This window comes from Mirounga leonina, unplaced genomic scaffold, assembly GCF_011800145.1.
Source record: "Mirounga leonina isolate KUSES-001 unplaced genomic scaffold, KU_Mleo_1.0 Mir_174, whole genome shotgun sequence".
Lineage (NCBI taxonomy): Eukaryota > Metazoa > Chordata > Mammalia > Carnivora > Phocidae > Mirounga > Mirounga leonina.
Genome location: NW_023270451.1, coordinates 76389574 through 76404359, shown reverse-complemented (window position 1 = coordinate 76404359; position 14786 = coordinate 76389574). Strand labels below are relative to the sequence as shown.

Sequence of the window (14786 nt, the reverse complement as noted above, 5' to 3'; positions counted from 1 at the left end):
TAGTAATGAAGGAACCAGATGGAACATACCCCTCAGACATCTAAGAATAACTCCAGCCAAATTAAATGGTGCCCTGAGGCCAAAGAATGTGTTTTTGTCCTCAGCTCCTACACGCTGCCACCTGCCACGCTAGATCAAGTGCATCTCGGCGATGGCTCCTCACAGGCCCCCAGAGATGTGTCCCTCCGCTCCCCACCCCCAAGCCATGGCCCTGAAACAAATGGCAGCCGATTCCTCGGGACGCCAGTCATCTCTTTATTCTATCAGTGACCAACACAACCGCACCCCAGACACAGCAGGGGCCTGCCTGAGAACCCCGGGCCGGGCGAAGAGGGTGGTGGAGGGGGCCCCATGCCGGGAAGCCCGCCCTCCCTGCCTCCCCAGCACCCAGGGGAGAAATGATCGTGCAGACAGTGATGCAATCCGTGTCAGCACCCACCCTTCCTCCAAGCACCAGGGCCGCATGGGGGGGGGGGGAACGTGTTCCAGCGTGGGGCCAGGGAGGGCCTTGGGGTGACTGCGAGTGGACTCTGACCTTGAGGAGGGACTGTGTGCATGCCTGCGCATGCGTGTGAATGTGTGCATGTGTGTGTGTTTGGGGGATGCCTACACTACGGAGCATGTGGGATTTGACGGCTGAGCCACAGGACCTGCCTGGGGCCGAGGAGACCAGGAACCAGGGCTGTGGGGCCTGGAACAGGGGCCTGGGGCGCAGGGCACCCTCGTCACTGCTTCGCCTTGGAGAGGAGCGGGGCCAGGCCGGTCTTGGAGCCTGGCTGGAGGGCCGCCTCTGGCCTGACCCACCTCATGTGTAGGCCATCTTGCTGCACACCCAGGGCCGGGTCATCAGACACTCCGTTGACACCAGCCTGGTGGGCTCCACGAAGACACACTCTCCCAGGCCTGAGATGGGGAATCTGTGGCCAGAAGACAAGAGAGCAGGCGCTTACAACCCGGCATGCGTAGCCCGTTGCCGGGTGGCCCTGGAGGCCCGGTGACCTGTCCCTCCCTCTGGAGCCACCTGCCACTACTCTTAGCCCTTATAGAACTTTCTAGTGTGGCTCCCCCCATTGTCTACCTACTGTGTGCACCACGGCTCCAGCCACCCTGAGGATGCCTACAGACACACCCTGCACTTTCCCATCCCGCTTCTGCATCCTTCCAGAGTCAGCTCACTTGTCCCATGAGCCAGAATCCGGTTCAGGACCACCCTCTGCCCAGCCTCCCTCCCCGCAACACCTGCCTGCACCGTGGGACATGGAGGCCTGTGTCTGTCTGTCCCTGCCTGTCCCCCAGGCGGTCAGCACCTGCACAGTGGGCTCCGTGGCCCTCTCATCTTGGCTCCCCTGATGAGCACACAGTTCTAGCACAGGAAGAGCCCAGCGGAGATGAGCTAAATGAAACTACCTCTCAGGGGTGGACCTGATCAACCCCGGCGTTTGGTGCCCAGGCTGTGTTGCCCACAAATTCACAGACATCATCAGTAGATGTGGGGGGTGGGGGTTCTTTCTCCCTAAAATCATTCCTTTTGAATTTTAAGATTTCTTCTCAACCTTGTTTGGTCACCCAGATCTGAGGCCCCTGCCAAAGCTAGTGCTGGGGTCTCACAAGAGAGGGTACCAGAATGACCTCAAGAGGGGGTGCCAGGCAGGACTACCTCAGTGCCAGAGAAACATGGCCTAAAGGCCGAATGGTTGGCAGATGGTCAGCACGCTGGGGACCCCAGCCTCCAGGGCTCTCCCAGGTTCTGGGAGCAGGAAGCTTCCAGAAGAGGGGAGAGAGAGACAGAAAGTGCAAGATTTCTCAGCTCTAAGGATAGATCTGGGATGAAGGCAGGAAAAGGATAGAGAAAAAACGGAAGAGACAATGAAGACAAAGAGGGGGTATAAAATGAAGGGCACAGGAGCCAGGGCAAAGGAAGGAAGGAGCTGACAGAATGCTCGCCTCCTGGAGGCTAAGCCCTAAGCCTGCCTCGAATGGGAAGGTGGCTGATCGCCAACTTCCGGCCATGGTGGAGGGCTGGGGGTCTTGGGTGCCTCCCACTTCTCCTGCCTAGGGGACCCTCCTGCATCATCATCATCATCAGGTGAGCAGCTGTGCCCCCACCCGGCTCCTAAGGGCCTATTCCTCCAGCCTTAGGGGCTGGACTAGAAACTGAGGTTCTTATTCCCCTGTATGCCCTCCCCTGTGCTCCCCTAAGCCTGGACTACCTCCCCCCGCCCACACACACACACACACACACACTATCACCACCCCCCCAACACTGCCACAGCCAGACACTCCCACCCCCACCACCCATGACCCCTGCCACCAGCACCCAACAAACCAGTCCCTGATATCGCACACCTGCCGCCCCAGTACACTCTCACGTGCACACCCCTTGGGTCACACAAGCAATCCTACCACTTCACACACGGCCAGCACCCTCAGGCACTGTTTGTTCTAAGGGCGTGCTCACAGTACCCTGGGGTCAGAGCCCCTTTCTTCCACAGGAACAATGTTTAGGCAACACATGGCTGCCCAGAATAGAGACCCCATCCCCACTCTCCCCTGCGGGCAGTGTGGTCGAGTGGCTAAGTCCTGGCCAATGCAGAGGGACATCCAGACCATGTCTTCCCCTTCCTCTGAGCCCCACTGAGCCCCACAGATGAGCTGCTACCCAGGTGGGGAGCCACAAGATGGAAAGAGCCTGGGCCCCACGGCAGGAAGCTCTGATGACTACATAGAGCTGCCAAACCAGGCTGGACATTAGGGGAGAGAGAGAGAAGTAAAGCCCTCTTCATTATTATTATCTTGGCCACACGCTGCTGACCCTGGAGGTTAGGAACTCTAGCTATCACAGAACTCAGTGGTTCTCCCTCAGGAGGCTGTGTCTGGGGGGGGCTAGACCTTCCCCAGTTTAAGTCCAGTGGCCAGAAGATGAAGCCTCAGCTCACGTGTCCGGGTCAAATGGGTCCCCGTTGACCCAGTGGAATTCGTCCCCAACTCTGCGCAGACCAATCCAGGGCTCCCTCCGTGTGAACTTGAACATAAACTCCTGTATCAAGGAAAGAGGGAAACCCGAGTCATCTGCAGTTTCCTGACTGTTCATACATCCCAAGACTAACCTCAGCTGAGAAGACTGGCTCCCAGGATATACAGACGCTGAAAGGGGGATCCCTCACTGCATCCTGCAAGTAAGGAGCTGGGGTCACAGAGCGCCCTGCACTCTCGCTGACATCCCTCCCAGCAGTTGGGAGCATGCCTGCTGGATGAGGAAGCCTAGAACAAGGTTTGTCCTCCTAGCTCAGTGGTCCAGCCCGCCAGTCAGTATTCCTGATTTGCAGGAAGCCTGGGATTGCCCAATGTGATGGATGGTCTGGGACAAATCACAACGTTCAGTTTGGGTGTCCTACCCCCATACTTCTGGGCCTTTCTCTGCAGCAAGGAGATACTGTACTGTGTATCAAAGACAAACAGAAGTGATTTTTCGATTACCTGCTATTTTGGATTGCCACACCACTGTTACCCCCAAATCCAAAACGGACAACAGACTCATTCATTGTGTTTCTTTCATTTTTCTACTGAGAAAACTGTTTTGGGTGTTCATCGAGAGCTCATGCCCTGATTTGGACGAGTAGAAGGTGCCAGTGTGTTCTTCATTCACAAGGGCGTTTATAATTTGTAATTCTCGCACCGTGATACTGAGTTGAGCTCAGCAAACCAGCCTCAGCTTGAAATCCATTGGCCTTCACCACAGCAGTGGAAACAGGAGCCGCTCGGAAACGTGCTCGCACCCCACAGGGCCCATCAGCACACCCCCGGCTGGAAACAGGTCATGGGGGCCGCCACACCCCAGGAGTGGGGTTCTCCCTGGAGGTCGCCCGCGGCCCAGCGCTCACCAGCTCCTTCTGGCTCTGGATCACGGCCAGCGCGGCCTCGTGAGTATGGCAATACTGTCTGCCCGTGTTCCAGTCCCTCGGCTCCTCAGAAAAGAAGTAGCATTTCCTTCCGTAGAGCAGCCAGTCCTCCGGGCAGGGCGCCTCGCACTTGATACAGCCCTTGGAAGCTGCAGGGGAGACGGACGGGACTCAGCGTCTGACAGCAGGCCTGGCCCCTGCTCGGGCCTCAAGAGTCCTGCTCAGCAACCCAGCGTTCCCTCCACCTGCCTGACTTCGGTGCCCTCCAGGGTGCCTCGGGTGGCCCTCTCCCCAGATGAGCCCCTCTCACGGTGCCCAGCAGGGAAAAGGGTGGTGACCCAATAAACAGGGAAGGGAAATTGGGGAGGCTGGCAAGGGCATGACCACCAGGAGAAGTGCCAGCAGATTAGCCCCTGGGGTCAGAGCTCCTCTCTCTCCCCAAACTCCCTGAGGCATGGAAGCCCAGAAACACAGATTTAGAAAAGATCTGGAGGCCACGTGTCCAAGCTTCTCCATCCTGCCTGGCTCACTGCAGTGTGTCCACACAGGCACCCAAATGATGCCCCCAGAACAGACTGGAACACACCAGATGTGGCCCCACTCCCAGCAACAGTGATGGCCACACCCCTTCCAGTGGCCACGGGCTTTGCAGTCTACAGACTGCTTCCAGGAAAGGAATCAGTGCGTATGTGCATACGTGCGCTTTCCTCGGCAGGCAGAACATGCCCTTCGCTTGTTTTCATGTCATCTATTTCCAAGCCGGGTCTCCCCTGTGTCCAGAATATGTATCAATCACCTTTTAAATCCATTTGAAGATCTTATTTTTATTTCTTCCACCTTTATCTCATTCACATTGGCTCATCTGAGTTTTTTTTTTTTTAAGATTTTATTTATTTATTTTTTAATTTTTATTTATTTATTTTTAAAGATTTTATTTATTTATTTGAGACAGAGAATGAGATAGAGAGAGCATGAGAGGTGGGAGGGTCAGAGGGAGAAGCAGACTCCCCGCTGAGCAGGGAGCCCGATGCGGGACTCGATCCCGGGACTCCAGGATCATGACCTGAGCCAAAGGCAGTCGCTTAACCAACTGAGCCACCCAGGCGCCCCTCATCTGAGTTTCGAAAGATACATTTTGATCTTGATTTTTTTTTCCCACCTGTCATATTAAGCACCATTCATCTGTTGCCCTGAGCATCCTTGTGTCACCTACAAATTCCATAAGCATCTTTTTGTTTGTTTTCGTACAAGTGAGTGATTAAAATGTTGACGGGGACAGAGCCAAGAAGAGGCCTGTGGTACTCCAGCCCCGAGGGACTTACAGACACCGACACCAATTAAATAATCGACACTGCAGCCTATCTGTTCAGTGGGCTACAGGACCACTAAGGTATTGACCATGGCGTGGGCACATGTCAACTTTTCCACAAGGACCTCCAGAGAGATTCTGTTGTGCTTTACGAAAATCACAACACGCTATGTCTTCGAGTTGCTCTGACCTCCCCAACCTAGCACTAGGACGAAAGGAAACTAATTTAATTCGTAGTGATTATTCTAGATGAATCCAAGCTCGCACCGGTGGTCGCCATATTCTTTTCTAAACACTCACAAATCCCCTGATTATCATGCATGCCCAAAGGGGAGGGTTTGGTGGGAGCTAATACTATCACTGGACTTCTCTCCCCTTTCAAGGTGCCCACCTCTGGGTGCTTCTCAAAGATTAAAGACAAGGCACTGAAATCCCTTTGCAAACCCTTTAGAACCCACCACACATTTTGACTTGAATCCATAAAAAGCAGCCCAATCTCCTGGTCATAGAGCCTTGCCTGTCCTTGGAGGGTTTCCTCCCTTTTATTCCTTTCCCCCTTTCAGTCCCACATGGGAAGCCCCCTAGCAGGGATGCCTCCAGAACTGGGCAGCAAAGATGAGTCCTAATCATCCTTTCTTTCTTTCTTTCTTTTTTATCCTCAGCATTTAGGGGGCCTAACACACAGCGGGGCTCCATAAATGTTTGTTAAATGAATGAATGTGATCTTTCAAGGCCCTTGTCCCCAAACCATCTCCTCCAAGAAGCAGTGCCTGTCTAACTCACCTCAAGTTGGCTCTGTGTACCGAAGTCACCTGGCCACTCCCCTGCGTGGCTTAGTAAAGGGGACAGGGAGAGCCATTGTATGGATATATTATTGTAGGCTAAACTCTCACCCAGAAACAGCAGTCTGTTTTCTATGCTTTGGGCCCCACGGAATACATGATATGTCCGGAACCTTTCTTTACCGAATGAGACCTGATTTTGACAAGGTGTGTGTACCCCGCCCGGGCATCCACGCTCACCCAAGATGCTCATCACCACCAGGATGGCGAACAGAAGGACCGCGATGGCCCCCAGCAGGAGACGTGTGGTGGTGTCTGAGGAGAGAAAGAAGGGGTTCAGTACCCGGCCACCCACACCCCACTGCCAAGCCCCACCGCCAAGCCCCAGGTCCCGACGCCAGGAACTCTGGCCGGGGCCCAGCAGTCTGAGTTTTCGCAAGCCCTCCGCGGGAATCTGCTGCTCACTGAAGTCCCAGAGCCGCTGTTCTGGAGCCCAGGTCTGAATCTTGGACCCGGCTGCCTAAACCCACCCCTTCCAAAGGCTCTGCGCTTGCCCTCTTCCGTGGCACTAAACTTTCCAGTTCTTACCTCCTGCCGCTTCTCTGCCTGCTCCTGGTTTCAGCCACATGGATTCCCTGAAATAACCCAGCCTGTCCTCACAGCCCCGGGGCTGGGTCTTTGCCCCCAGAGCTCTTCTCCCCCCTGCCCCGCTACCCCTGGAATCCTGCCCACCCTGCCCCTTCCATCCTCTTCACAAAACCTCCCCTGATCCTCTGCCTTCCCCGCTTTTAAATTTTTATTTATTTTTTTGTTATCACTGAACATTTTTCTTTTCTTTTTAGCGGAAGAACCCTTTTAGACCTTAGACATAGACTCTATTTAAGTTTTTCTTACTGTCATTAAACAGACATAACATCAAAGTTGCCATTTTAACCATTTTTAAGCGCACAATTAGCGGCATTAATTCCATTCATGATATTGTGCAACGATCCCCACTGTCTATTTGCACAACTTTCTCACCACCCAAACAGAAACTCAGTACTGATTAAGCTTTCACTCCCGGTTCGCACCTCCCCCAGCCCCTGGTTACCTGCAATCTACTTTCTGGTCTCTATGAATTTGCCTATCCTAGAGATTTCATGTAAGTGGAAACATACAATACAATGTCCTTTTGTGTCTGACTTATTTCACTTAACTCAATGTTTTCAAGGTTCATCCATGTTGTACCATGTGTTAGAATGTCATTCCTTTTTATGGCTGAATAATATTCCATTGTATGAATATATGTATATATATACTCCTATATACATATATATTTGCTGTTGTTTATCCATTCATCTGTTGATTGACACTTGGGGGGAACATGAACATCCAGTCCATAACAGGGCATCCCCTAGAACCTTCTGAGCTGCTGCAGTCTGATTTTGCCTTCTAAGCCCACCGCCACGCTGAAATCCCCTTTGCCAGCGGCCTGAGGTTCTCTCTGCCTCCCTCATGTACAGCCTCTCCTGCCCCTTCTATCCTACGTCATCCTTTTCCTTAGTTCACTCCCTTGTTCTGGTGGAGTACATCTTCCACTGCCCTGCACAGCCCCAGCGGCAAACCTTCACGCTGGGTCCTGCAGTGAATGCTGCCCCTGGGGTTGTGAACCCAGAGGCCTGAGTACTACAAAAGAATTCTCCTTCCAAAGAACGTTGAAGGCATTACTTAATTGTCTTCTAGCTCCAGTGTTGCTCTTGAAAAATGGCTCCAGAGCCATCCTCATCCATGATCCTTTTAATATCATTTGCTTTCCGTGTCCCGCCCCCACCCCTCAGAAACTTTAAAGGATCTTTTCTATGACACAGTCTTCTAAAATTTCATCATGCATGCCATGCCTTCGTTTGGGTCCATTTTCATCCACTAGACTAGGCAATCAATGGACCTGTTCAATCTGGAAGCTCATGTCCTTCAGTTCCAGGAAATTTTCTTCAACTATATCATCAATGGTTTCTTCTCACCCACTTTCTCCATCCACTTTCTGGAGGTCATATTCTTCAGATGTTGGACTACTTGAACTGGTCCTCTGAGTTTCTTTCCTTTTTTCTCCCTTACCCACTATCTTTTTGCCTTTTTGCTCTATTTCCTGGAAAGGTTTTTCTCAACTTTATCTTCCTACTCTCTCCCGAATTTTCCATTTCTGCAATTATTTTTAATTTCCAGGGTTGTTTTTTTCTTTTGGCTGTGGTTTGCTACTGTTCTCAGTAGCATCCTGTTTTTAATGATGCCATATTGGAGCGCCTCGGTGGCGCAGTCTGTTGAGCGTCTGACTCTTGGTTTTGGCTTGGGTCCTGATCTCGGCATAATAGGATACAGCCTCTGCCTTGGGCTCTGCACTCGTGCTGGGCATGGAGGCTGCTTGGGACTCTCTCTGCCCCATCCCCTCCTAAAATAAATAAATAAATCTTTTCTAAAAAATGATGCCATGTTTTCTCTTACCTCTTTCTGGATATTACTGATAGTTTTTTGGAGGCGGAGGAGGAGAGGACAGGGGGGCAGAAAGGTTATTTCTCCCGTATAGTCTCTTTTTCCTCCAAATTGCTTTTTTTCCTGTTCATTTGTTTTGGTCTGTGGTTTCCATGTCATCAAGTTTCCTCGGATGTCTGGAGATCCTTGGTTATTTGTTCCTGATTAAGGCAGGAGGGAAGAGTCCATTGGAGCCTCCGAGACTGGGGAGGGGCTTATAAACTGTGGGGTCCCAGCAGAGTGACCAGGCTGGGCTGGTCCTCAAGGTGCTCTGAGTGCCAACCTCCTGGGGTTTTTCCTCTGGGGTGGGCCAGAGTTCCTGGAGAAGGCTCTTCTGTTTCCCTCCTGAAGGGTGTAGGCTTGACCAGGAGGAGAGGCTGGGAGGCCATCCTAAACATTCATTATGTACATGTCCCTTTAACTGCTTGCTCCCAAATGTACTGCCCTCTCTCAGACTTAGCCTCAGGTTCCTGCCAGGGCTGGGAAGAGGACCTGGGCAACTAAATCCTTTCTAAAATATTCAACCAGCCCTCCTATTTCAGCTCTATCTTCACTCACTGCCATGATGACTGGTGCCCCCCATCTCCATACTTTGGGGGCTCCCGTGTGTGACTCAGTCTGCTCCTCTGCTTTCCGAGCCTTCTCAGGCCAATAGAAGCAGCTCCCACTCATCATTGATCCCTAGCTCCCAACTGTATTGCTATTGTCTTCTCTCCCGTTCTTGTTGTCCTTATGGCCTTTGAAAAATCCCTTTACTGTCATGTCAGTGGGCTTCTGGAAGGAAAGAGGAAAAATGTGTGTGTTCAGTCTGCCATCTTTACCTGCAAGTGCAGCCATCATTTTGAAATCCTTCCCGTGAGCAAGGACTGTGCTGGCGAGTGACCAGGAGTCCAGAGGCAGGTGGCTGTGGGCACGGTAGGAGCAGAGCCTCACGCCTGCCCTCGCGGGCTGGGCTCTTTCTGTGTCTGCTCCTTGTCCTCAGTGACAGCCTCAGTAGGGCTCAGTAGGATCAGCCTCAGTAGGGCTGATCCGCCTGATCTGCCTGATGACCCCCTGTGGCAAGTGCACTGCCTGGATCCTTCCTCTCCCTTCTCTACGGGCCCCTCTAGGCCCATACAACTGGAACCATAATGCTTTGTGCATTGAAGGTAAGAGCATCGTGTCTTAAACCACTTCACTGGGTTCAAATCCCAGTTCAGCCACTTTCCTAGATGGTTTAGTAACTTTTCATGACAAAGTCACTTCGCTTCTATTTTATTTCATTTTCTTCATCTTTATTTATTTATTTTTTAAAGATTTTATTTATTTATTTGAGAGAGCGAGAATGAGAGAGAGCACATGAGAGGGGGGAGGGTCAGAGGGAGAGGCAGTCTCCTCGCCGAGCAGGGAGCCCGATGCGGGACTCGATCCCGGGACTCCAGGATCATGACCTGAGCCGAAGGCAGTTGCTTAACCGACTGAGCCACCCAGGCGCCCTTTTTTCTTCATCTTTAAAACAAAGGAATAGTAGTATCTGCCTCTTAAAAATTTTTATGAGAAGCCAATGTTCAGGGCTTAGCGGAGTGTCTGGCATAGCAAGCTCTGGTTCAATGTTAGCAATTGCCATGATGATGATGATGGTGGTGGTGGTGGTGGTGGTGGTGAGCCCACAGTCTCCTTTAGGGAAAGGGCTGTGCTTTACTTGCCTTTGTGTTCCCTACAGTAGGCAAAAAAAAAAAGCCATTGCCTTGCATGTTACAGAGCACCCCCGGATACTGAAAGGGGAATTTAGCTACACTGAATGACAATGTCCTTAGTCAGCCTTAAACTCAGCTGACTTTGTAGGAGAGGCCGTGTGGACATACAGCTGCTCTCTGGGGGCGGGGAATCTGCACACGCTTCTCCAGTGTCACCAGAACCAAGGAGCCTCTTCATTCTTTCCTGAGGACAACAGCTCTGGACACGGCAGCACGGACAGAAAAAGGACACTCCAGGGAGTCCCGGCTCGTTGCTCACTGCTGCCCTCACAGAGGACGACTGTGGGGCTGGCCGATCCAAAACAACACTGTATTCGTTTCCTAGGGTTGGGAACAAACCCCACAAACTGGATGGCCTACAACACCGGAAACTTATTGTCTCACACTTCTGGAGGCCAGAAGTCCCCAATTAAGGCACCAGCAAGGCCGCAGTCCCTCTGAAAGTGAGGGGAGTCCTTGCTCACTTCTTCCTGGCTTCTGAGGTGCTGGTGACCTTCCTCAACCCTGGTTTGCAGTCCCCTCATTCCAGGCTCTGCCTTCTTCATCACACAACCTTCTCCCTGGTTGTCTCTGTCTTTATATGACTGTTGTCTTATAAGGAGCCCACCCACTCCAGTATGCGCCTATCTTAACTAATCACATCTGCAATTACCGTATTTGCAAATAAGGTCCCGTTCTGAGGAGCTGGTGGTTCAACTGCTTCAACGTAGCTCTTTGGGAGAGCAGGAGGAAATAGAATTCAAGCCGTAAGAAGGGTCTAACTCAACAACCATTCCTTCCATGCAATCGTCCACAATAGATGGACTCTGAGGATGCAGTTACTTATGTTTATAAATGTATATGATTTAGCCTCATGTTGGAAGGGACAGCTGAAAATCTGGCTCCTAACCCAAACAGATGCTCTATCACCCTCACACCCAGAGCCCAGAAGAGACTCACTGCTGACCTCTCTGAGTTGTCAGAGCCACAGTCTCTGTGCATAGTCTTGACTCTTTGAAGCTATCAAATGTAGAGTTTGGTGATTTTTAAATTTTTAAAGGCTTTACTAAATGCATGTGTGTGGTTTTGATCAGGAAGTTGTGGGTTGATGCCTAATCAAGAAACTTTCAACATTAAAAATTCAGAATCGGTGAGCTCTGAAAAATCTATAGCCTGGCGATAGGCAGAATCACTCTGTCCCCTGCCATACCCCCAGGTCACTCTTCCCCATCCCCACCCCCGAGGTCAGAAATATCCCCATCTCCAGTCACCCCAGTCTTTCTAGAACTCAGGCCGAAGCAACGGGTCATGTTTTCCAGCCCCTCCCCAGAGGTGGGGGTGGCAGGTGGAAGGAAAAGTGATTAGCCACCAGGAGAGAAGGCTTGATCAGGAGAACTTCTGTGTGGCTTTATATTTATACAGCTAATTGTTCATCTAAGGAAAGTCGTGAAGTCCTGAGCTCTAATCCCGGTTTAAATTTAAGAAGTTCTCCATTTCGCTTAACCCGGCAGGAGAAAAAGAGGGTCCACACTGGAGGCGGCAGTGTTGTCTGAGGATCACGGGCAAGAGAGCTACACGCACCCCAAACACAATTCATTTCCGTCCCCTGGGCCTCATGAAGTCCGAGATCCTTGGTCCATGCGGTATGATACAAGAACTCTCAGGGCAGAGGGCCCTTGTGGCAAACATGCCTTAGCAACCAACATGTGTCCTTGGTCAAGACACCTAGCCCCTCCGAGTCTGTTTCCTCATCTGCAGAACAGATAGAGCACTCAGCAGCCCCGGTAGGGTATGTGTGAGGATTAAATGGGACAGTATCGTGAAAGCCCTGAGCATGGGGTCCAGCACACCGTAGGTGCTTCCGAAATGTTTGCTGCGTGGTAATAAAGGAGTGTTTAGCTTGGTCAAGTTCAAAAGTCTCCCACTTGTCTCAAGACAGGTACTTGGCTAAGCAAGGGCTGTACAGTCCTTGGCCCTCAGACCCGGCAGACCCGTCATCCCATCACGGGTGTTTCTCAGTGTCAGTCGACTGGGCTCATTTCCGTGGACTTCAGTTTGGAGTGGGGAGCCGACTCAAGGTAGGTAGACCAGCAGTCCAAGGGTTTTAGCTGAGCTCCCCCATCACAGGTGCAGGATGCTAAGTCCAGAGAGCTGGGTAGAGGAGTCACCTGCACAGCCTACCCCACTGTGTGGCCGAGAGGCAGAAATCATTATCTAGCTTGGTAGATAAGGAAACTGAGGCTCAAATGAGTTTGAAAACCTGCCAGCCCATGGTGGTGGAGGATATGGCTTGGGTTTACCCGACTCCAGACTTTGTGTTCTTTGTACCTCACCAACCTGCCTCAGCCCCTGTCCTGTGATTTCTGCCCACACAGCAACACCCTGGAGAGACCAGTCCTGGTCCCTGAGCTCCCCTCTTCTGACAGGAGATGGGGGTGCCAAGGGAACACCCAGCAGACCCTCAGAGCACCAGTGGAGGAGAACACCCTGGACTCGGACCCCAGATACTAAAACTACTGTAGAAAAAGCGCATGGGCCTCAGATGCTGAGCCTCCGAGGACCACAGGCATCAAGGGTGAGCTGCTTCTGGGTAGACCATACGGCAAACCAGAGGAGGCATGAGACCCAGACCCAGACCTGGTAAGGAGCCACACCAGGACAGGCAAGACAAGGCTGGAAGGCTGGACACAAGTAGGCACGGGTGGAAGAGCCAGTGTCCTGTTGGGCCATTTTCCTGCCTTCTTCAGCCTAACTGCAAGTGGTCACCCAGCCCGGGTAGGGAGCAGGAAGCAGAATGTGTCAAAGTCAGGGCAGGAGGTACAATAGGAAACAGCAAGCCAGAGAGCACTGAAAGAGGCCACATCACCCCTGAAGAGGCCCTAACCATCAGGGGGCTAGAGTTAGGTTAGGGCAGACCCTGCAGGAATGCTTAGGAATGAATGAAGACATATAGGCAAAAGGAGTGAGCAACTTCAAGAAATAACTTGGGCGGGAGGGAAGCAGGGATCACAAGCAAATCCAACAATGCCCAGCAGAGAGAGGCGTTTGTCCACCTTTATTCAACTCAACTCTTCCCAGCCTGCAATGGCTCTTCTACTCCGTGAGCCAACATCTTTGCTTCCTTTCTCCCAAATCACCATCCAGGTGTCGGACCGCCCCTGCCTCCAGAGTTAGCACAGAGTTAGTCCACACCCCTGGCCCACTAGCATCTGGGTCAAACGCTGACATTACTGCCCCCACCTTTCCCTCCGCGGCAAGGCACCTGCCCTGCCAAGTGCTGGCTAGGTCTCGCCCCTGACCACCACCCCACCTTCCACACTGACCTGCCCACTCTTCCAAGGGCAAATCCACTGGCTCATTGTAGGCTTAAAACCTCTCAACAGCTCCTGCAGAGCAAAGTCCAAACTCTTTGGCAAGGCCTGGGTGGCCATTCACAATCTGGGCTCTCCAGATTCATCTCTTCCCATCCCTTCCCCCCATCTCAGTACTCCAGAGTTCAGTTTGCCACAAGGGAACGGCTGGTTCTGGCCACCTGGACCCTGAACATGTCACTCCTTGAGCCCGGTGCACCCTGTCTTCTCTCCACATCTAAAAGGTCACCTACTCCAGGAAGCCTTCCTTTTCTAATACTCCGTCCCTACGGGTGGTGTGACCCAGGCTCTGGGCTTCCCTAGTTAACACTGCACAGATCCTCAGCCTTTGGACTGGGGATGTCAGGAGTACCCAGAAGTCCAGAGGGCCAGCCCTCCCCCCTGCCAACTCTAGCATCTCCCACACCACACACCACCAGGGGCCACAAAGTTTTCCAGAAGAACTCATGAACTTGAAATCTATTTTCCACTTGGTTACTGCCCCTGAGCTAGCCAGGGGTCACTCCCTGAGCCCATCTGACTGGAAGGGGTAGGTGGCACTCATGACCTTGCAAGGAAGAGCCTGAGGCATATTCTCCACATCTCCCCTCCCTATGTGCCCCCATCACCACCAGCGTGCTCCCGGCTTCCCACCGGGGCACTGGCACCATCTCTGGGCTCTACAGCTTTTGTCGCTTTGCCCAAAGCATTTCCACTACTACAGATTTCAGCCACCCTCTCAACATGCCCATCGGATGAGGGCCCGTCAGTACACTGTCCCCCCTTCATTCTGGAGGAGATTGGGGCTCAGAGCACGAAACCTGCTCCCAAGGTCAAAGAGTGAGTTAGCTGCCTAGGTAGGGTCAAGGCTGTAACTATAGGTGGTCCCTAGCTACATCCCCCACCCCCTCCGCCATGTGGCGTCTGAGTGCCCTGAAATCAGTCCTCCGGGGGCTCCCGCCCTCCCCTCTGGGAGCTTGGCCAAGGTGACTCTGACCCGGGTCCCCGCGCCGGAGTGGGGGGGGATGGGGGAGACGGAGGGCCGCTGGGCGCTTACCCTCCAAGGCCGCCTTCCAGCTGGTGCTGCCCTCGTAGCCCGACCCCGATCGCCGCAGCAGCCCCTCGGGGCCGCGGCCCTCGGCCTCGGCGGGCGAGCGCAGCCTGGGCGCAGCGGGGGCGGGCGCGGGTGCGGGGCGGGCGGCAGGGGGCGGCGGCGGCCGGGTCCG

At 52.8% G+C, this 14786-nt stretch overlaps 1 protein-coding gene across 1 annotated transcript; it reads right to left on the bottom strand.

The window, feature by feature from the left end:
• Positions 1-231: 231 nt before the first annotated feature.
• On the bottom strand, positions 232-14786 carry CLEC2L (C-type lectin domain family 2 member L; the record flags this gene model as incomplete). The annotated part of the gene is made up of 5 exons (XM_035020310.1): positions 232-917; positions 2937-3037; positions 3882-4048; positions 6231-6305; positions 14618-14786. Coding segments are annotated over 5 exons (624 nt in total), but the record flags the coding sequence as incomplete, so codon positions are not given.